Source organism: Choloepus didactylus, chromosome 9 (genome assembly GCF_015220235.1).
Source record: "Choloepus didactylus isolate mChoDid1 chromosome 9, mChoDid1.pri, whole genome shotgun sequence".
NCBI classification, from domain to species: Eukaryota; Metazoa; Chordata; class Mammalia; order Pilosa; family Megalonychidae; genus Choloepus; species Choloepus didactylus.
Genome location: NC_051315.1, coordinates 50,826,175 through 50,849,273, shown reverse-complemented (window position 1 = coordinate 50,849,273; position 23,099 = coordinate 50,826,175). Strand labels below are relative to the sequence as shown.

The window sequence follows — 23,099 nt, the reverse complement described above, 5'->3', positions numbered from 1 at the left end:
TCTACTTCTTAATGTAGAATCAACCTCTAGGAGAAAAACCCACGTGTCAGTAATTTTGTATAAAGAACAAAAATCTCTCAGAGGATCATTGATGCTAAATGAAACAGGGGTACATAAGCTGAAAGTTTTCCATGAACTGGATTGATTACTTTAGAGTTAGTTTCCTGCTAATACAATACTTTGAAGGTAGACATACCAGAGTTCTGTTGACTGTGGATCCATTGGCAGAGGCAGCAAGAACCAGAGGCAAGATTGTGTGTGTAGGCATTGGAGGCAAACAGAGGTCAAGCCCTGCATTGCCACTCACTGCCTATTCAAGAGGACACAGGAAATCTTAAGGCCACCATTAGCTTCCCCTTTCCAGTCATTCTTACCTTATGGAGCAAAGGGGCTTACATCCAGAAATGCATGTTTAAAAAGAAATGTAGAAACTCCGGCATGCTGAGTTGAACAAAATAGATGCCAAACATGTTGAATCACTGCCCTTCTCAGAATGAGTTTGTTGAAGGAGGCGGGTTTGCCTCATGAGATTTGCATTTCTTCTGAAGAAAAAAACCCAGTTCTCTACAGGACAGAGTTTTCACTTAAGGTTTGAGCTTGAAGACACCTTGTATTTTCTGAAGGTGTCTTTAAGTAGTTCTCTTTCTTAAAGTCCTGGCCTGCAAGTGCCTAAGTCCTCCCCCAATTTGACTAGGGTCATTGTAGGAAGAGGTGCCACAGTTCCTGAGATGGAAGTAAAATTTTATAGAATGTGAAGAATAAAAATGATGCTTCAATGACCTATTTTGTGGCCATGACCATTGTTAACTTGACTAAACAGAACAGAACTAAATGAAGTACTGCCCTCTGCAACATGCCAAAAAATAGTCTCTATTTAAGTGGTCTTCAAAGTTGGATTGTACTTACTTCAGAGTGAGCCAAAATGATTCATTGGGATAATATTTCTTTTAGAATTTTATGTGGTGTATATTTTATAAAATATATATTAGTACAATAGCATGTATAATGGTTCCTGCCATATATAATATCACATATAATGGTGTGTGTGTGTGTGTGTGTGTGTGTGTGTTATTGATAGTGGTTATATGAGCGGATATTTGGAGAATTTGGTTCAATTCTTTCTGTACACAGAAAAAGCAGTATCGAAGTAGCTACTAATGATCATTTAAGGGGCCAGTGAACTTCTAGCAGAGAATAGTCAATGAGAGCACCAATGTAGCAGGCATAAACCACTCATCTTTTCATTTGGCAAATGGTCACTGAGTACCTACTGTATGCTAAATGCTCCCAGTTTTTATCTTTTTTTTTTTATTTTAGTTTCAAAAAGTTTGTCTCTGGTCTCTCAGATTAGAAAATTCTTCAATAGCTCAGAAGGAGACAAATGGAAATCCCCTCTGAATGGTAGTGTCTACAGACCCTACTGTTTTCTAATTTTCTATATATTTTCTAGTAAATTTAGCAGGTGAAGTAAGGGTTTCTGAAGAATTCTGCAGAACTTAGTTTTACTTATTTGTACCAAGTAGTGTGTAGAGAGAAAGAGAATTTGGAAAAGGGAACTGTTTATTCTAATTGGTTTTTACTGCTTGGAATCTCCCCAAACATTGTGCAAAATCACAAAGCAGAGTTCCTGCTGATGTTAAAAGTCTTAAGAGAAAATCCATTGGTAGATTCTTTTGAATTAAAACTTGGAGGTCACTTTGAGGTATTACTGAAGAGGAAGCATGGGACTGAATGTGCAGAGAATCTCTCCAAAGTACAGCTTTTGCATTGATACCTTCACTTCCCCTTCTCCCAGTCCCCTCTCTATATCTTTCTCCTGCTTTCTTTTCCAGCAACATATAATTCAAGGATAAAGTAGGCAAGAAGCCTCAAGTAATTGGCACTCGGGAATGTTATTGGAGCAAGGAGAAAATAAGTGTGCTTCTGTTTGCCTTAGCAAAATGGACCTTGGCCTGAGAAGTTAAAGTCAATGCTGAGTTGTTCTTCCCAATTTAGAACTATATTTACTCTCTTGATTTAAAAAATCTAAAACACCATTTCTCAGAGCTCAGCAGGCCCCATCACTTCTACTAATAGATTACCACGGTAAATCCCATTGTAAAGTACAAAGGAGTTGCCAAATGTTGAAGACAAAATAAAAAACAAAAACATCAGAAAAAAATTAAAATGGTGTTAAAGATGTGCCTGTGCCAACCAAAGGGCTGACAATCAAAGTGAAAGCCCTTTCTGCTGTGATTAGGTGGTGCCACATATATGATGAAGAAGAAGCCATTTTAAGAGATATGTATATCATAAGAGAAAGGAAGAGACTACAATTTTCTCATTTCCCTACCCATATAATCTTTATTAAAATGAGCACTTCTATATATTTTTTCAACTGGAAAGATCCCACATTCCATAAAATAGAATGAAAATATCTTGAACTGATCCCATCTTACATTTCAAAGGACAGCAATGAAATAAACTTGGTTTCTTTGTAATGGTTTAGTCATTTCATATTACCATCCAGAAGCCAACAAATTTGGAAAGCATTTCTACAAAACAAAATAATTTCTACAAAAATTATTGAAGTAAGGAGAAAATATATACGTTAGTAAGGAGTAAATATATACATTATAAAACTTATTTTTACAGAATAAAGCTGGTCTAATTCTAAATTAATTAAACTATATTGGCATTCTACTTTGGTATCTCTTTGACATCAAATCCCTAATAACAAATAACAATTAGGTTTTTGTTATCCATTTTAGTGAGATATATATTTTCTTTATTTTAATTTTTAGGATAGTTTAAAGTTTTTAAAATCTTGTATTTGTGTAGAAAAATTACCCCTAAGACCTCTTTGACCATCATTTGAAGCCAGAGAGAGACTAAGGTGACTTGATCTCAAAGGAGGAAACTTATTTTAGACTCCAATTTTCCAATGAAATAAAATTTTAATACACCTGCCTTTAAAATGCTCAGCTTATCTCAAAATGTTACCTGTAGGAAATCTAAAACTGAAGTGCTGAGAGATCACATCAAAGGCATCTCTTGACCAATGGTTCCATTTGCCTGTTGGGTCTGACAAATAAAAATGTGAGGGGAAGACTCCAGAGAAGGCACAAACATTTGCTCCCAGATTATCTGAAATGGAAGGATTTTTTGCTATCTTTCTTAAGATGGAGGGGTCAGACACTGTTGTTTATTACGTCAGACACTCTGATCCTGTGTTCTTGAATTCATTCTGAACCCAGAAAGGCATCTACAAGGCACATCATAAATGTTTTAGAATTCTGTCCTGTGAGAATAGGAGAGGAAATGAATTCATCAGCCTGCAGAAACAAGATGGGAGAAAGGTTTTTCAGTCACATGAATCAGAAAGCAAATTCAAGGTGAATTAAACAGGCAAGATTTTTTTCCTCTGTAAAATGATGGCAATTGGAGGGATAATGCAATCTCGCTTCTTGTAAAGGGAACCATGGGAAATTCCCTCAGATTATTAACCTCCTAATGCTATTTCTATATAGGATCTGACCGACATTCAGAAAAATTCACATTAAGAAAAAATAGTGCCTAATACCATTTAAATTTTTATAAAATAATTCAGTTTAACCAGGAAAAGGCAGAAATGGGACAGTCCAGCAAAATCTAAAGGTAGCTGGAGGCTAATTACAGTGAATTTTAGCTGTGCAATTTCACATATTCCATCAGCCAACTTCCAATCTAAGTTTGAGCAGTTTCCATTTTTAATCCCCAAATAGAATGTCATTTCAACTTTCATCTCACATGAAAGAATACGAAGCTTTAGTTTATTGAATAGAGAGTTGTTCCTGTGGGTCTGCATCAGAGAAACTGTTCAAGTAGCCTGGGTTCCAGGAAGTAGGTGGCTGATAGTACAGGGACAATGACCACAGAAGTTTATGTGTTTTGTTTTTCCTTACAACTTGGAAAAAATCAAGGATATCAATGTTTTATTCTTCTTTCATGATTCTGCTTTCACCAGAATTTTCGATAAAGGAGTTAGGCTTTCTATACATGAAGCAATTTGTTCCACCTTACCAATGAACTAAATAATGTAATCGCTCATTTTCATTTTGTGAATATTTGTACTGAAGCGAAATCAGCAAGTTACAGTTCAGCTATAATTTGCTGTCTCTTGCCAAAAAGACAAAATGGTTTAATAATTGGAGAATGTACATTTATTACACGTACCCATGTTAGCATTATCTATGCTTAGATTAGGGTATATGAATTATTGGTTAATTCAGTTTACATTTGATTCTGCTGGGAAGGATTCTAAGAAAGTGTTTAAAAGAGTGAAAAGCATCTTTGGAAAGATGAGAAGCCTGAGCTGATTCAAATCCCACTGGTGCCCAAGTCAGGGACTACAAAAAAGGTTTGCTTAGGAGCAGCAACCTGGTGCAATTCACTAAGCAGGTATGAGAATAATTTAGAAAAATGAAGTGTGTGTGTGTGTGTGTGTGTGTGTTTTAATTTATTAGTGTAAAATTGGAAACTTTTTTTTGAAGAATAAATTGACATGTTCAAAAAGTAGAAAAGATTGATCAAATTTTCAAAGGGTTTTGGAGGAGGGGAGACGTTAAAGACAAGGGAAAGAAATGAAAGAGCAAGAAGAGATGACAGGGATGATGTTTAGAGGTTTAAAGAGGGCTGTGTATCAATGACTCTGGAGAGAAAAGGATTTGTGTAGGAAGAGCTGATTTGAATATTTACATCTAGATAAGTGGTCCAGTGGAGAAATGTATGTGACACTGAGTGATCAATGATGTCTACAGTGCTTGAAATTGGAAAGGTCTCAGTAATGATAAAATCACTAAATAAATGTAAAATCTTAAAGAAAATAAATTAAGCAATCTGCTTTTGCTCAATTTAACTTTAACTGATAGAACATAAACTAATTCCTTAATAACAGTTTTACATGAGCTGGTTTTTAAACCCTAATTAAACTCTAATCCATTATAACATTGGGCTGCTTTCTGGCTTCTCTTATTTTAAATGATGAAATATATATATATATATTTTTAAAAGGAAAAAAAAAATCTCTGTTTAATTGCTATGCCATATGGGAATTTTACAAAACAGTTGGAGGTCTTTGTGGAGTGGCCTTAAATCAGCTAGTTAGTTTGGCCTTCCATAAATAACCAAGTAAGCACAACAAGGCATAGACTAGATGGGGACATAGTCTTAACCATTTCTGTAGAAAATGATATACATTCTGGAATTTTCTTGGTTAGTTATTAGTAGCAATCAGATGGAGAATTATGCTGGCTCCCCAGGACTATAATGGAAACAAGTTCTGGAATAGGTCTCTGAGTTTTTCCTGCTGAAATATATTCTAACACAACCTTCAGTGCTGAAATTATCCTGACATTTAAGTATAAAACAGCCATTATGCACTACTGGCGTTAATGTAATTGTGTAAAATCTACCTTAATTGCTATATCTAAGCTTTATATTCTTCACAAACTGCCTGGAATTTCAAGGCTGTTAACATGCGTTAAACTAAGATTGAGATTCAGCCTACCAGGCTTTACTACAAGGAAGCTTCCAATTTTGACCTTTGCAATGTGTGAACAGACACCAGGGATGATGGGGCAGAGAAGTTAAAAACAAACAAACAAACAAGCTACACAGTGGTGATATTTTAGAATTGGGACAACTTTTCCCTTTTTCATTCCCCTAAAGAGTCAGTGCACCAGATTTTCAGAATACAAATGACTATTAAGCTTGTGTAAATAAGTTTGTAAGTTATTCTATACTTTTTTTTCTGAGATATTAATATTATTACAAGGTTCTACTGCAGATACCTTTTATTTTGAAATGAATAATTTATTTCATTAAGATAATCTAATGTCCCTGGAATTAAAAAAAGGAGCTCCTCTCAATAACGACATTTTCAATAGGAAAAAGAAAAACGACTTCTCTGGTTGTTTTCTAGAAAATTCTATATTATAGTTATTCAAAGAATGTCACTATTTAAAAAGTGGTTTATATATAGGTAGATAGTGTAATATGCATACATTCACACTTTGATTATCTTCTATAAAATAATTTTTCTTTGATAGATTTTGGCAAAAACAGTCCAAATGATCCTGAAGACTCTGTAGATACCATAAGACATTATCAGAGTTCCAAGAAACCCTTTGAAGAGAAAAAAAGCAGATCCTCATCTTTCATCTCCTCCATTGACGATGAACAAAAGCCGCTCTTCTCAGGAACAGTAGATTCTCCTCCAAGAATAGGGAAAGCAACTGGACTTGCTTTTGAAGAAACACTGCCCACCTCAGGAAGAATCCACATAGATAAAAGAAGTCACTCTTGCAAAGGTAACCGAGTTTTCCATGAATCAGACTGTCCCTCCTCAGCACTAATCATAAAAAGGTGACTTTTCATAAATTGAGAACTGAACTGACATCTAATCTTTTCGATTTCATGAAATATGTGCAATGAGTCCAGATTTCAGATGATCTACTAAGTGTTTACACAATTCTAGAACAAGTGTTAATTATTCCCAATCAGTGATCACATGAGAAGTTTTTGTGATCAATAAGACTTAACAGAACTTGGTAACGCCACACAGAAAATTGTGGGAATATCTTCTGTAGTGATTCCAACTGAGAGGCGGGAAATCCATGAGCACTGTAAGAGATTCTCATATGTATCTTCTCATATGTATCTTCTGTACCCACTCCATACCCAGACCACATAGTTTTATAGCATTTACAGCCAGAGCAGTAACACTACAATAAATGCCAAAAAGAATTTCAGTTTACGGGAACTATGAGAAAGAAGGGAGAAATCCCCTGCAATAACACATGCTCTTGAACCAACATATTTGGGCATAATTTGTTTAACATCCCTAACAAAAGGAATACCTAAGTATATGGGTTTTGTAGAAAATATGCATGAGATGGTAACAGTGCTTGATTAGCCATGCAGATTTGATGCTAAAGATGGGAAGCTCCGGAAAACTTGAAGAACTATTACATGGCAGAACAATTAACTTAGCATAACAGGAGCTAGATCTGTAGATCTAAAGATAGTTATTGAGTGGTTCCAAGAAAGGTTTGGGTCAGACTGTTTGGCATCCAACCTCCTCTGTCACTTCTTCCCTTATAATTTTGGGTAAGTTATTTGATCCGCCTTTAAAATAGGAATAACAACATTATTTAATTAGTTGGTTGTAATTATTAAACAAGATAACATGTGGAAATTAGTTTCTCTGAAATAAAATCCCCAATTTCATTTAGTATTTTCTCACAGGTTTTGTTTTCCAACCCTTTAGTCACTGAATTTATCTCTGAATAGATAAAAATGTAGAGAGTACGAACCACTGCAAAACATCAAAAGTCTGTAACAAAAATGAGTGAAAACTAGGATGTTCTTGGCCTGGCAAGAAGGCACAATCTATGGCATAGATTAAGTAAATAATATGTGTCATCTTCACTATTATTTGAAGGAATCATCCCTGACAATAAAGGCTTTTATAAATCTAGGATGTTTAGGTTTTGTATTTTTCCCAGAGTTACTTTCCCTATGATATCAAATCAGTCTTTGCCAGAACCCCACATTGAAGTAAGCTAAGAATATACGCAAATGTCCTCTGGAAAACCTAAAATCTTGATGAAGTGAATGAAAATAGTACTCCATTTATCACAATGGAAGAATGGAATATTATATGTGATTACCAAATGTCCATTTTAGTTATTTATGAAAATGGATGGCTGGGAAGTACTAAAAATAGAAACAGTTTGTATCATGGAAATCAAAAGTTCTGAAGGGCTTGCTGAACTCTCTCTGCTGTCTCCAAAAGTCTGCTTAATGTGGACCTGATAATAAAGTGTTTTTTGTTGCTTTTACCTCTTTAGTTTTTAAGTCGCAAGTAACAAGACATGAAAGATATATGTTTAGAATATTATTTACTTTGTAATGACTTTCAGTGACAGTGAATTCCCATACCCTTCACCTTATAATTTTCTTTGCCAGTTTTTCTAATTATTTTTAATTAGTCACTACAGCAACATGACAAAAAATACTCCAACAAACAATTCTAATATTTACAAATCTCCATTTTCAAAAATTTTCAGTGCAATCCCTATTCAAATAATAAATAATTTCCTTGAAAATGCATAGCTAAATATGCATGTCAGTCAAATAAATATAATTGATGTCATATAGCTTCAATCATTGTGACACACAGTTAACCTGGTTAATTCACACGATTGACCAATGGAGAATTTTAGACTTCATTCATGGTAAATTTCATTCCCTAATGATTTTATTATTACTTTGTATTAGAGAAGTTGTAAGTTTACAGAAAATCATGCAGAAAATACAGAGTTCCCATATACCCCTCCCTCCCTCACACACACACACACAGTTTTTCCTATTAATAACACTTTGCATTAGTGTGGTACCTTTGTCACAATTGATAAAACAATATTATTATAAGTATACTATTAACTAGTCCATAGTTTGCATTAGGATTCACTGTTTGTGTTCTAAAGTCCTGTGGGATTTTTTTTAATTTTTATTCTAGTAACTTTTATTCAACTTAAAATTTCCCCTTTAACCACATTCAAATATATAATCCAGTAGTGTTAATCACATTCACAATGTTGTGCCAACACCACCACCATCTATTACCAAGACTTTTCCATCACCCCAAACAGAAACTCCACATCAATTAAGCATTAGTGCCTCACTCCCTGCTCTGACCAGCCCCTGGTAACCTGAATTCTAGTTTCTGACTGTATGAATTTGCATTATTTTATATGTGAGATCATGCAGTATTTGTCCTTTTGTGTCTGGCTTGTTTCACCTAACATGATGTCTTCAAGTTTTATCCATGTTGTAGTGAGCATCAAAAGATTTTTACGGTGAAGTGCTGTGGAATGTTCAAGAATTGAGTAATACTTAGGTGTAGCCTGTAACTGCTGCAATTTGAACAATTAAATTACCACAGATTTTAGTTTCACCATGGACAGGAAATTTCACTGAGTCACATTCCTGGCATTTGTCACAATGAATCCAAAAGAACAGCACATTTTGGCAAAACTATAAAGAAAAAAAGATTGAATGGACTCTGATCCTACCTAGATTGAGGTCAAAAGCTGCCTCTAGAAAAACTGTATCCGCAGAGCAAAGTGAAAGTTTACTTTCTGTTCATCCATTTCCAGAAATGTGTCTTGCAACTATAGCAACATTTTCCAAGGCAACCAAGTACAGATTCTTTCTGAGCTATATTTAGAAAGTGTCTACCAGGATGTTCATTTTGATTAAGACCACTAACCAGGAGTTCCCCTTTGAACTCCCCATTTTTAAAATTGCTGTTAAAACAAGCCAATCACACACTTCCAGGTTTTAATGAAAGAATACATTATAATCAAGGAAGCCTTTGTCTGTCAGTTTAAATTTTATTCACTTCTGCTAAAGGAAAATAATCAGGTTTTTTTAAGCACTGAAGAAAAAATATAATCCTCCATAATTTCATATGTGTTTCACCATTGTCATTTAAAATCAATTTATTACTATGATTTGAAAGATAAGAGAACAGTTAAGCATAGGCGGAAAATCTGTAAAGCATTCTTGGCACAAAATTTCTGAGTGTAATATGTATCTTCAATCCTATTGTCTCTTGTTTTCCCACTGGCCAGCATAAAACTAGATAGGGACAAGTGTCAGCATCACCAAACCATTCATATGTGTTCTGAATGTTTCTTTAGCATTGCTTTCCCAAAGTTGAAAACTTAGTTCACGGAGATGTTGAAATATAGATTGTTTTCCATTTTAAGTAGGTTCATATGTCTATAAATAATAAATCATAATTCCCAGTGAAAATCTGCTGATAAATTACTTAAAACTACAGCAATGTCATTTTTCTTGCTTTTCTATTTTCATGTTCACTTGGTCATCTTCAGGAAAATGTAGTATCAAAAGAAATGGTATACTCTTACTTTAAAAAACAAAACAAAACACCAGAATCACAAAAAGCCTCTCAAGAATTCACAGCAAGCCCTCTGAGGCGTGTTAGCCATTACAATAAAATAAGGAACCCAGACCTTATATTTTTCTTATGCTGTCCCTGGATATGCTAATTCCCTTTTTTAAAGCCTCACCCTACTGAGGCAGAAATTATAGGATGCTCATTAGAGAAATTTCAGTATATTCAATGAGGAAAGTGTAGTGAAAGGAAAATGATGAAAGAGGATACAGAAATTTTATCTCCTACATAGCGAAAGGGGTGTTTTGAGCCACCCCTCTGTACTTTTGGAGAAACTGCAGAAATGAAAGGGACTTTGAGAAATCTTAAGATACTACTCCCAATTTTTAGAATATCTCAAGCATCCCCCCAAAATGGTTACTTCTACCCAATTTTTAAAAATAGATGAGGATGCAAATTCCTTAACTTGACATAACTTTTCCAGTGTTTAATCATAGCTTCCATGTGAAAAATGAAGAGCAGCTTTAGATGCTCCTTCCCTCATACCAGTGCTCCCAGTGAAGAAAAACTGTTTCTCCATCTTCTTTATCTTTGAAATAAATTCCCAATTCCATTAGTATTTTCCACAGGTTTTATTTTGAAGCCCTCTAATCATTTTTAAGCTCTTCTCTAGATATATAAAATACAGAGATTAAAACAGCATAGCAAAAGCATCGAATGTATATGACAAAATGTTATTTTCACCCCCAAATACTGATAACTTGAAAATGTAGATTGTAGGAGAAATGGTAAATTAAAAGAAGCTCAGAAAATGAATCTCCATGTGATAAACAATCAAATCCTTGTCAAGCTGAATTCTTCAGTGTGGGGTCTATATATTCTTCCTCTTTAATTCTGCATTTAGCAGAGTGTCTGATATATAGAAGACACAAGAACATTTGAAAAGTGGACTTGAAGAGATAAACAATGTTTTAAAGAATAATGACAAAAAATATTAAGAATAAAAGAGCCAGAAGAAAAAAAAACATTAGAAAGCAAAGTGAATATGATAGGGGCGGCAGAGGCAGCAGCGGTGGGCAGGCTGGGCAGGCAAGTGCTGCACCTCATGGGTGAATCCCCTCCAAGCCCCCGGGGACCCTCCCCCGTGGGGAGGCACTGACTGCCAGCCCCAGCCGCCACCATGAGTTCCCCTCCCTTGCCTCCAGACCCCTGCTCCTAGGCAGAATCATTTGGGAGCCCCGGAGGCAGCGTGAGGTGGGGAGAACGCTGCTGGGGATGGGTAAATGCAGGGCTTTGGTGCTGTTGGAACTTCCCCCATTGCATACTGTGGGGCCCCTGGACTTGCAAGTGTCTCCTCCTTCCGGAGGTGTGTGGAGGCTTTGTGTGCCAGCTCCTGGCATTCAAAATAAGCTCTGTTGTTACACTAGCTGGATGCAAGCTTAAGGAACAGATGCCTCAGAGTCTAAATTCCAGCAATAACACATTAAAAATCAAAATGTCCAGGTATCAACAAAAGAAATAGGAAGTAGTGACCCAGGCAAAGGAGAAGATTAAGGCATTAGAAACCATCTATGAGGAACACTAGACCTAGGACATACCAAACAAAGATTTTTTTAAATGGTCCTAAATATGCTCAAAGAGCTAAAGGAAAACACAAGCAAAGAAGTTAAAGGAAACCTGGAAAATGATAGATGAACACAGAGAATATCAGTAGAGAGATGGAAATTATGAAAAGAACGTAAATGAAGCTAAGACTGCAGTAAAAGAAATAAAAAAAAAATATCTAGGGGGATTCACCAGCAGGTTGGAGCTGGCAGAAGAAAGAATCAGTGAACCTGAAGATAAGACCATTGAAATCAGAGTCTGAGGAAAAGAAGGAAGAAAGAGTGAAGAAAAGAAAGAGAGCCTGTGGAACCACTGGATACCACCAAACATATCCATAACACATTGTGGAGGCCCAGAATGAGAAGAAAGAGAAAGGGGCAGAGAGGATATTCAAAGAAATTGCAGCTGACGACTTCCCAAATTTAATGGAAGACGTGAATATACACATCTAAGATGCTCAATGAATGCGAAACAGGATAAACTCAAATAGACCTATGCCGTGGCATATTATAATCAAACTGTCCAGTGCCAAAGATAAAGAGAGAATTCTGAAAGCCACAAGAGAGAAGCAACATGTCACATACAAGGGAGCCTCGATAAGATAGTGCTCATTTTTCACTGGAATCCATGGATGCAATAAGGCAGAGGGATGACATATTTAAAGTGCTGAAAGCAAAAAAATTCCAAACAAGAATTCTATATCTAGTAAAACTGCCTTCCAGAAATGAGGGAGCAATTAAGACATTCCTAGATAAACAAAAGCTGAGGGAGTTCATCACCACTAGACCAGTCCCACAACAAGTGCTAAAGAGAATTCTACACTTTGAAAGGAAAGGACAATGGACAATTGACTGTAGCTACATGAAAAAATAAAAATCTCCTGTAAGGGTAATGACGGGTAAATATAAATGCCAGTGCTATTGTTTTTCTAGTTTGTAACTCCACTTTTTATTTCCTACAGGATCTAAAAGGCAAATGCATAAAATGTAATGGGTGTGGGAACATGGTTTGTGAATACTATTGAAGTTAAGTTGGTATCACGGTAGGTGAGATTGATACAGATTTAGGATGTTAAATTTAAGATCCATGGTAACTACAAATTAAGTATCAGAGAATATGCACAAGTTCATAGAGACAGCAATTAGAATACCGGTCGCCAGGGGTGGGAGGGCTGGGGGAATAGGGAGTTAATGCAAAATGGGTATAGGGTTTCTGTGTGGGGAGATGGGAAAGTTTTAGTAATGGAAGGCCATGAGGGTCCTGTAATATCATGAATTGATTAATCCCATTGAATGGTGTGCTTGGAAGTGATTGAGACGGGAAAGTTTGTATTGTCTGTACGTTCCCACAATAAAAACAAAATAGAAAATGAAACAAAAAGAGCAACTCAAAGAGATGATTAAAGGCAATAGGTGGCCTTGGATGGAATCTAACAAGGGAAGAGAGAAGGCTCAAAAGGACAATATGGGGCAACATATGAAAAAAATGGAATAGGGACTAAGTTTTATATATGAGTATTAAATATCTTTAACTTGATCGGTGTACTTAAGGTGGATGCATAAGTGAATTTCCCTGTTATTAGGAAATGTACATGGTAGTAGTAAATGTCCAAGGAGCATGATGTATACAGAAAATGGATTGATAGATACGCAGATAGATGGAAAGATGGATGGATGGTTGAAATGATGCATAGATAACTAGAATGATGTGGGAAATGTGGCAAAACAGAATTGGTGGATCCGGGTATCTGATCCCCCTGGGGATAGGGGCACATTAGAGTTCTGTATAGGATTTGTATTATATTTGTAACTGTTCTGCAAGTTGAAAGTATTTCAAAATAAAAAGTTTTTTTTTTTTTTTAAAGTGAATATAATAAAGAGCAGTGCAGAAAGAGCAACAAGAAACAATAAAACCTGAAACATTGGTTTAGTAGAAGGACTTTTAAGACTTCTCGCATCCTTAATGGTTTATGGTTCCACAGGTATAATTTTGAGTTGGATTGGCCCAAGGAATCCCCCTGAAGATCCCCACTTCCCTGATGGCTGTCTCCCGGGGCCCATTCTGAGTCATGAAGTGTGCAAAATATCCTGTGGGGAAGTGCCCTGCAATCCAGACCCTGGGTGAAGCAGTACCAACAAAATGTGCTGTTTCCACCCAAATATCAAAGGGCATAATCATTGCTCTTGAATCAGAGTTTTAGCTCCACCATCCCTATCTCTTCTTAGCACAAATAGAAGACAAAATCGTAACCATGACTCAAGCCTGCTATGCCTTCATTCATATGGAAATCGCGATGGCAGGCAAGGTCAGAGTGGGACTGGACTATATATTGTTGTAGCCCCTGGACATGCTCCTGACAAGGTCCTTCCAGGTTATCTTGTAGATATCTATGTGTTAATCATGCAAGAGGGCACCCGTAGGAGTTGATATCCAACTTGTTATTTTTCCACAGATATCACGGACACACGGAGCTGGGAACCAGAAAATGCCCGGACTCAGCCCCCTGAGGAGTCTAGCCCTTCAGTACTGCGACGAGCTGCCTGGGGCATCTCGGAAACTGAAAGTGACCTCACATACGGGGAAGTGGAGCAAAGATTAGATTTGCTTCAAGAACAGCTTAACAGGTATAAGCAACGCAGGGCAAATGGAGAACATAACCCAAGCCCTTAGATGGGTCTAGCTTTACTTCCTGTAATTAACAAATTCCTCCTGCCACAATCCCTTATCTTCTTTATATACTTACTTATTTAAAATAAGAGTAGAAGTCAGCAATTAGAATTATTAATCAGTGTTGCCAGGATACTTCTGCTAGCATAGATCCTATTTGTTCTCCACATGTCATAAAGTTAGTATACTATCAGCACCTGCTATGTTAGAAAACTCCTTATTCCCTCAAATAATGCATACTTTAATTACAAAGACCAACCAACATCTTCCTCTTCTAATCCTCCTCATACCCTTTTTGGAAGTTCCTGGCAACTTAGTTATGTGTCACGGCATTTTAAAATTTTTAACAAAATGATTTAAATATTTAGTTATTTAGTCAACTTGTCAAAAATGTGATTGAATTGAAAATCCCACAGCGTTAAAGCCCACATCCTCTGATTATGTTTTCCGTTTTCCCATTATCTTTTATTCTAGTCCTTTTTAAGATGAGGAATACATTTTGGTTTTAGGGAGGATAGAACCTCTTAACCCAAATCTGTGTGGATTCTTTAAAATTAAACTGGCCCAAAAGGTTCAGGAAAACAAATGAATATGATATAGCTGCTTTAACTGTGTGTTATGGGGGAATTTACCTTGATCCAGTGATAGACCCCAAGTACACCAACAGGGAAGATACGTGGTGGTGACAGATAGAAAACTGCATAGACTAAATTAAAATGTGCAAATCACTGGATTTACTGAATTGATTTAAAACACACGAGAGGCAAGGGGAAGGAAATGGGTAATTAACACACTTAAAATAAGTGCAAGCATGGTAGAAGGGCCACACTACCTGAATCCTAGGTTATGCAATTCCGTATCTGCCATATCAGCCTTCCCCGTGGATGGTGTGGTTATGAGCATCAGACTTGAGGATTTCACAAGGGGGTGTCCAAACAAAAGAAAATCTCCCTGTGCTGGCACATACTTGCTGTATTTCAAAGATACATGGCTATGTACACCTGGCCACAGCTGTAGCTCACCAATTAGCCTCAGGATCAACCATGTGTTTTGACTTTTGTGGTAGAACACACAGGAAGCCAGAATGAGTCTATACTGGGTGTTACCAATGGGTGACCAAATTTGGAGGTGACAGCTGTCAGTCAGAGGTGACATGACGGTGATTTGTTCTTTCCATGCCTTTCCATGTATAAATAGCACCCTTGTCTGTTACATCATATTTCTATTCTATCTTTGGCATGTCTTACAGGTTACTAGCACATTGTCTGTATTTAATACATCTTAGGAATTCTGTCCATGTCTCCCAAGATACTTGCTTACTCATTATCTATTCTTAACACATCCTATAAGTTTACCCTATATCAAATAAGCTACTGGTTTACTCACTATCTATGCTTAACATTTATGTTTCATCCATCCTTGTTTGTTTTTATCTTCATAGCAGAACCATAGAGTCTCAAATAATACAGTAACACACTACGATGTATGTGCATATACATAAATGTTACCATGAAAGATGAAGTGGGAATTAAAACAAAGAAAAAGAACTAGAAAACCTGCAAATTAGTAAATTGAAATCAAAATTTGCATGCCTCAATTTCAAACAAAAGTATGAGAATAGTGGCTGAATCAAAAATTTAGTTTTGTATTTTATCTTGTCATGTTATTTAATTCTATTTAAATCACTGAGTGCTGTGGTGAATATTCCATTTCCAACTACCAAAATGGAAGTCTTGTAAAATTGAAACATACCTGAGGAAATTAAAACAGACTATCATTCACTTAGAGTCAGTAATGCCATAAAGTATAAGATTATGTCATGATTATAAATAATGTATAATATATAATAATATATTTTTATCTGAAAAACATATTTAGTACATTCGCTTTTTATCTTTTCTGCTATTTACACTAAGCCACAAGGATCTTTTAGTCATAACATATACTGTATTACACATAAGAATTGATAAAAATTTGGTCTCTAACTTTAAACTTTTTCAGTGAAGAGAAGAAAATAAGAGAGGGGACTGTCCATTTCTTTCCTGCCACAATATGTAGTATATATTCAGTTTGTTGAATAAATGAAAAAGTGAGTGAATGAGTGGACAATTGACAGGGGCAGCAGTGATTTCTGTAGCATAATACTAGCACAGTACTTGAGGTTAGTTAGCCTAGAGTCTTAACTCTGCAACTTAACCACTTACAGGATGACTAGGTCGAGACATTTACACTTCCCCAACCTCAGTTTCCTTCTTTGACTCAAACCTACCTGCAATGCTATTGTAAGGATTAAGATAATTTACATGGAATGTGTGTGCTGTACAAAATGGAAAGTGTTCTATTTGTGGCTATGTTTGATAATATTTGATTAACAATGAACTTCTCTTATATTATTAGTGTTCATTTGAGTGATTTTCTGACATTACAGTTATTTCCTGATATGGACCTTCCTTCAAGATGAAAATTAATATTTTAGGGTCTTCTTGTTGCCCTGTATGAGTACCAAGTATTTCTGCTAGGAGAAGTCAAAGATTACTGAAAGCATTTGTTTTAATGTGTCCCAGAGCTGAAAGTGAAAAATTGTAAGGGTGCTTATATCTAGGACTCATTTGGTTTGCAGACACTCAATAATAATAATGGTGTCATGTTATTTGTTAGTATATTATTATATGAAACTTTTCCATGGCCAAAGTGCAATTAAATCTCTTTTGACATGTTCCCAGAAAACCCATATCCTTTCTAAAGGAGATATTTTCAGTATTTCTCCTCCTTTGACCAATTTTTTTTCCATTTATGTCTCATGTTTTCACAAACATTTTCTTACCTAACTCAGTTTAGCAGCTTTTGGATTGAAAATCCAAAATATTACACATTTTATCACTGCCACTTCCAGCAATCACTTTCTTCTGCTTTACCCTAGAAGCAAATATACAGAAAACAAATGAAGAGGGCAGCTCAATTCAGACTTTTAATTTTCAGGGTGGCAATCCTAGGACACTTTCTAGAACTGGCTCTACCCTATTTGGCTTCACCATTGTATTCAAATGTAGAATCACAAATTCCTACCCCATTTGTCTCTCCAATTACAAATATATTAATTACATAATGCAATAAAAATCAATCAATCAATCAATAAATAAATATAAATGGTCTATGTTGAATCATCCTTGCTGCTGCTTTCTCTTCTGCTGTAGTGGCTGATTAAATGATATATAGGTTTATATATACATATAAAGGTTTATATAAGAAATGTTATGTATTTCTATATAAATGCCTAAATATATGTATATATTTAGGTAAATCACTAGCACTTGATTGATTCTAAAACAGTGCTTCTCAAACTATAATGTGCATTTGTATCACCTCGGGATCTTATTAAAATGAAGATTCTAAGTCAGTAGGTCTGGAATTAACAGATTCCACATTTCTAACAAGATCCCAGTGCTGTTAGTCTGAGGACCACACTTTGAGTAGAGAGGCCCAAGTTAATATAAATGCTGTTAGTAATGACTTCTGCCCTTGCAGAATATCTGGAGCAGTTTATCTTTAAACCTCTGCTGTGGCATTGAACACTTGCTTCACCTTATGTTACAGCTATTTATGTGCTTCCTGTATCTTTCCTTGCTAGGTAGTCAGCTCCATGAGATCAGATTCCATATTTGTTCATCTTCGTGTTCTCCTCCCTCCTTCCTACCTAACAATGTACACTTGGTACGCTGTGGGTCTTTGAATGATTGGATGAAAATACTTATTTTACACAGCTTTATAGCTATGCTGACAAATTTTTAAAAATCTCATTGTACTGGGCTGTTCTTTTCTGTTTTAAAGACCAAGGTGTGTGTGTGTGTGTGTGTGTGTGTGTGTGTGTGTGTGTTAAGTCTTTGTAATTCCTCCTAAGTATGGCAGATTATGTAGTCTCAGTAAAAGGATCCATTCCAATTAGTCCCAGAGGCCCTAGACATTAAACATGAAAACGCAACTTATACACAGTAAGGAAACCCCTTGATAAAGCTCCCCTTTGTTGAACTACCCACAAAATATAACCAGACAACCTGTTAATAAAACAAAACTAAGTTTATCAAAATCACTACAGGAAGGGAGTGACTTACTTCAACAGAGGAAGTCAGAAGATACTTATAGGGTTTGGAGTCTGGGCCTTTCAAGGCGGGACACCAATTGGGATAGGGAATAGTTCATGACCTAAAGTTCAGGATTGATGGATACAGAGAGAGATGAGGATCTTGAAGTATCTTAATTTTTAAAAGTTTGTTTGATTAAGCAAGTTTTTGTTTGTTCAGATGAGCAGACTGTTGTCTCTGAGGAATCAGTCTGTAGGAATTTCTTGAAGCGAACAGTGAAGTTATGTATCAGTTTCATCTTATGTTTCACAGGCAAAGTTTTCCTGAAGCAAACTGAGCCATGCTGACAGAGCTGGTCTACAGTATTATCTAAGTCGCATTGACACAGATAGTCTCAGATCTTGCCTTATACTGGCCACTTCACCTGCCACATGATGTTCTTTGTGCATGAGGTCCATCATGGAGCATGTTGCAATTACTGAGCATGTAGATGCTGAGTCCTCCCTCACCTTACAGTAGACTTTTCCCTCATACACTATTCAAATAAACAATGGCCATGTAATAGAGCTCTTCTTTCTCAGAGACCACTGCTGACTGAGAGGTTTTATAGGGCCAAAACAAATGATAATTTTTTATTCTATTGGGTCTTGTATCCCAGTCATTGACATTTTTATTCTGGTCCTCACACCCCCAAATCCTTTTACATTCAACATAATAAACATTGTGTAAGCCATAATTATATGAGGATAAATTTTTACAGAAAGATTTACAATGAAATCTGAATGCAGAATTTTCTTTGGAGGCTCAGAGGAGAGAAAAATTAATTCTAATTGGGTCAATTAAGGGAAGGTTTTTGGATGCAGATAAAATTCGAGCTGGGTCTGGAAGAGTGAAAGGAAAACCTGATGCACAATAATAAAATAATGGGTCTGTTCAGTTTAGTTGGTGCCGTAAAAAATTAGATCAGACGTTTGAGCTACAAGTAGGTAAATAAACCAGTTGATAACTCAATTTTTCCCTTTTCTTTGTATTGTTTTGACATTTTCAGGGCACAATCCTATATAGTTTATAGCTATTAGTTTAAGAGACACTAAGATAAATGGCTATATTTACCAAATATAGAAAACTTATAAGCATAATGTGTTATTGTGATTCTCAGAAGGAAGATCAAAAGTGTTAAACTTAAAAATCTAAAAAGAAAAAAAAAGGATCCTTTCTCATATGCTTTCCAGGTTTTTTTTTTCCTTTGAAATCAAAGGCTAAGTTCTCTCCACTTTGAATTCTACACATAAGTGAACTTTTAAATTTGGTCTGTTTCTTAAATACCAAAGGCTCCAAATGGTAGATTAATTTAGCAGTTAGCAGCATTAAAAATGAAGAAAAAGAAGAAGACAACGAATGATAATAAAATGCTTCTAGGAGAGTATAAAGGTAAAATAAATGTAACTTAAATTTTAAACACATACAAAATTATCCTGGGATGCTACGACTATGAAAGAAATGAGCTACATAAACCTATCTTTTAAAGAATAATAAAATTTTTACAAGAAACTGAGTAAAGCCTAATAAAGAAAGCAAAGACAATTACTGGTTAAAAATAGATTCGAATGTGTTTTACATTTCAAAAACCTTAAAGGTTAGTAAAAATTCAGCCCATTCCATTCAATTGTTTTTTGGTGAACATCTTATTTAATGAGTAGGAAGGCAACGGGTTTTTATCAGAATCATTAGTGAGACACAGAAAGTAAGCATTAGCCAGGAAAGAATCTGTGCTCCCTCTCCTGTCCTTCTTGTTTAAAGCAGGGTCATAATTCTGTTTGTTAGTAGTAGTAAAATTTTCTCAAATGCTTTTGCAATCCTGGATTATTTTAGAACGCTCTTTCCCAATTTTCGTCTGTCCTGCAGACTTGAATCCCAAATGACCTCTGACATCCAGACCATCTTACAGTTGCTGCAGAAACAAACCACTGTGGTCCCCCCAGCCTACAGTATGGTAACTGCAGGAGCCGAGTATCAGAGACCGATCATCCGCCTGATGAAAACCAGTCATCCCGGAGTAGCATCCATTAAAACCGATCGGAGTTTCAGTCCTTCTTCACAAGTAAGTACGGATATTGTACAACAAAGAGTCTCTCTCAAAGTGTGGTCCAGGGACCACCTGAATCAGAATCACCTGGGTTGCCTGTGGAAAATACAGACTTCACCCCCCTCTCCATTTACCTGCAATTAGAATTTCTGGAAATAGACCCTGAATCCTGCATTTTAAACAAGCGCCCTACTGATTCTTCTGCTCATTTTTAGTTTGAAGGCAGTAGACCTGAAAGAATGATTTTGAAACACTTTATTATTTCTTTTAGAAAAAGCACTTTTCAATTATCAACCTACTTAAGTTTATGTAGAGTAGAGCTTTGAAAAACTAAGGAATAGTCCTGGGTCCAAAATGTGCCTCAGAGGAAAGTCTCTACTTTGCTGTAGTGACAAGTGACTGGACAGGGTCTCAGGAAGGAAGGGGAGGGAAATAGCAGTTAGCCAAGGGAAGACCTGAGGTTTCAAGGCAATCTACGCCCTACCCTTCACCTACAAGATGAAAATGAAAAGAGGAAAGCCGAGTCCTTTATCCTGCCTCTGAAGCCCTCTAAGAAGACCCTATTGAATGATATTAATATAAGAACTCTAACTCCCTTAGGATTCTCTTGGAAATTACTCTTAGTTCCTTAAATACTATGGCCAAACTGCACCAAACAACAAGGATTTAGATAAGGATTTTCAGAATCTTGTAAAACTTTTTTAGATGTGTGGGAATTTGGTGTAAAACAGTCTGGAAAATGAAACTACATTAATACACGAGATAATATGGTAGGAGGAAGATAATGCAATCTTCCTAAAATATGAAAGTAGAAATAATCGATCTGTAACTGGTTTTATGGCTGGGAAGTATGCAAAACCATGTACTTTATTCTTGGTTTTCAGTAGATTTAGATAAAATTTTCTGACTTGGAATGGTGATTTTACTTCCTTTCTTTTTTCCCCCCTCTTTTTTACACCTTCCTAGTTACCAGTGACCCTGGTTTCCCACCTCAGTTTTGTCTTGAATTCTAAATTAAAACTTATCTGGAAAACTCAATGTGAAATAATGTTAAAACAAAACAAAACTTGAGTGTAAAATTAAAGTTCTTAGAATGGTTGTTGTTTAAATTATCTAAACTGATACCTTACCTCCAATTTCTTGACTCATCTTTGGGAGAAAAATGTCAGTTCATATTGCTAATGAAATACAGATTAATGGTAAAAGAAAATGCATTTAGAGTTCATGTGTAATTTTAGAAGACTGTCAAAGTGAATCTTAAAACCGTGTTTTTGTATCTTTCTATCAGTGTCCTGAATTCCTAGACCTTGAAAAATCTAAACTCAAATCCAAAGAATCCCTCTCAAGTGGGGTGCATCTGAACACAGCTTCAGAAGACAACTTGACTTCACTTTTAAAACAAGACAGTGATCTCTCTTTAGAGCGTCACTCGCGGCAAAGAAAAACTTACCTTCATCCAATTAGGCATCCTTCTTTGCCTGATTCATCCTCAGACACTACAGGAATCTTGGGTCTTCATAGGCATGTTTCTGATCCTGGTCTTCCGGGGAAATAATCATTTTGTACTATTTACTCCACATAAAATGTAAGTGCTTTTAATGGCTGTTTTCTTTTTTTGTATTTAAATCCTCTCTACTTGACTCAGGGGCTCACAAGGTACCATTATATGCAAAAGTACTGTATATTTTCCTAAATTGAAGCTTGTAACGTAAAACTGAGCAGTTAGAATGTAAATATACATAAGAACTTTTTGTTCCAAATGTTAAAACTGCCCGCATCTCAAGGCACCTTATTTTTTATTTTTATTTTTAACATGTGCATGTTGGGAAACTCCAATTTCTCTTGCATGGAGACTCCTATTTACTGCTTTTACTAAACCAGTACTTTGTTATGAAAATGCCTTCCAAGCAAATAAGAAACCAAGGGATAAGCCTGTTCCTAGATGCAACTCAGATGGCCCCCATTCATGGAAGCTCAAGTGGAGGAAGGGCACATCTTAAGTCACTTTTGAGAACTGATACCCTTCTGTATTGAGATGTTTTTAGCTAATTACATTCATTCCAACACACAGTAAAGAAAACAGTAAAAATTTGAGTTATAACCTCTGCCAGTATAGGAAACCATCTCTGACCAGCATTAATGAGGACAAAAAGGTATTTCTATTTAAAAGTCTGTCCCTAATGCATTCATAAACCACCTAAAATATTTTTTTACTGGCACATTTCCTTGAATGCTTAGAAACAAGTTTCTCTAATTTTTCTTTTTTTTGGGGGGGTCCCCTTTAGAACTGCTAAAATGTGACAGACACAAACTGATATCCAAAGCTTTCTTCTGATTCATTTTAGGGTTATCCTGAATTTGGTCAAAATAAAGCAAGCATATATTTTTCATTTCAAAGGATGTGCAGTTTTAGTGGATATGCTTAAATGTAGTAGATGTGCCTAAATGCTTCCATTGAGTGTATGTTGTTCTATAGCTTTCTAATACCAACTGTGGAAAAATATGTGCATTTATCTGCCTAAAAAGGAAATGCATACACCAGCAGTAGAGTTTCAGTTTTGTTTGATTATTCAAACACTTTTGCTAATCAAATATTAAGTCAAAATCTATTATATATGGATTGGACTGAATGTATATTGACTCCAGAATATATTTTAATATCAATCTTCAACTGTTAGGTTTTTGTTTTTTGTTTTTTGTTTTTGGCTTATGCCTC

The 23,099-nt window shown here is 35.8% G+C and overlaps 1 protein-coding gene across 1 annotated transcript in view; it reads left to right on the top strand.

Annotated features, from left to right (window-relative positions):
* The window catches only part of KCNH7 (potassium voltage-gated channel subfamily H member 7), a 527,676-nt gene extending 505,514 nt beyond the window's left edge, over positions 1 to 22,162 (top strand). Inside the window, exons 13-16 of the mRNA XM_037848865.1 lie at positions 6,069 to 6,329; positions 14,004 to 14,175; positions 20,203 to 20,398; positions 21,672 to 22,162. Of these exons, the coding sequence (XP_037704793.1) occupies positions 6,069 to 6,329; positions 14,004 to 14,175; positions 20,203 to 20,398; positions 21,672 to 21,938 (896 nt within the window). The 3' untranslated portion in view covers positions 21,939 to 22,162. The remainder of the gene's footprint in view (positions 1 to 6,068; positions 6,330 to 14,003; positions 14,176 to 20,202; positions 20,399 to 21,671) is intronic.
* Positions 22,163 to 23,099: the final 937 nt, after the last annotated feature.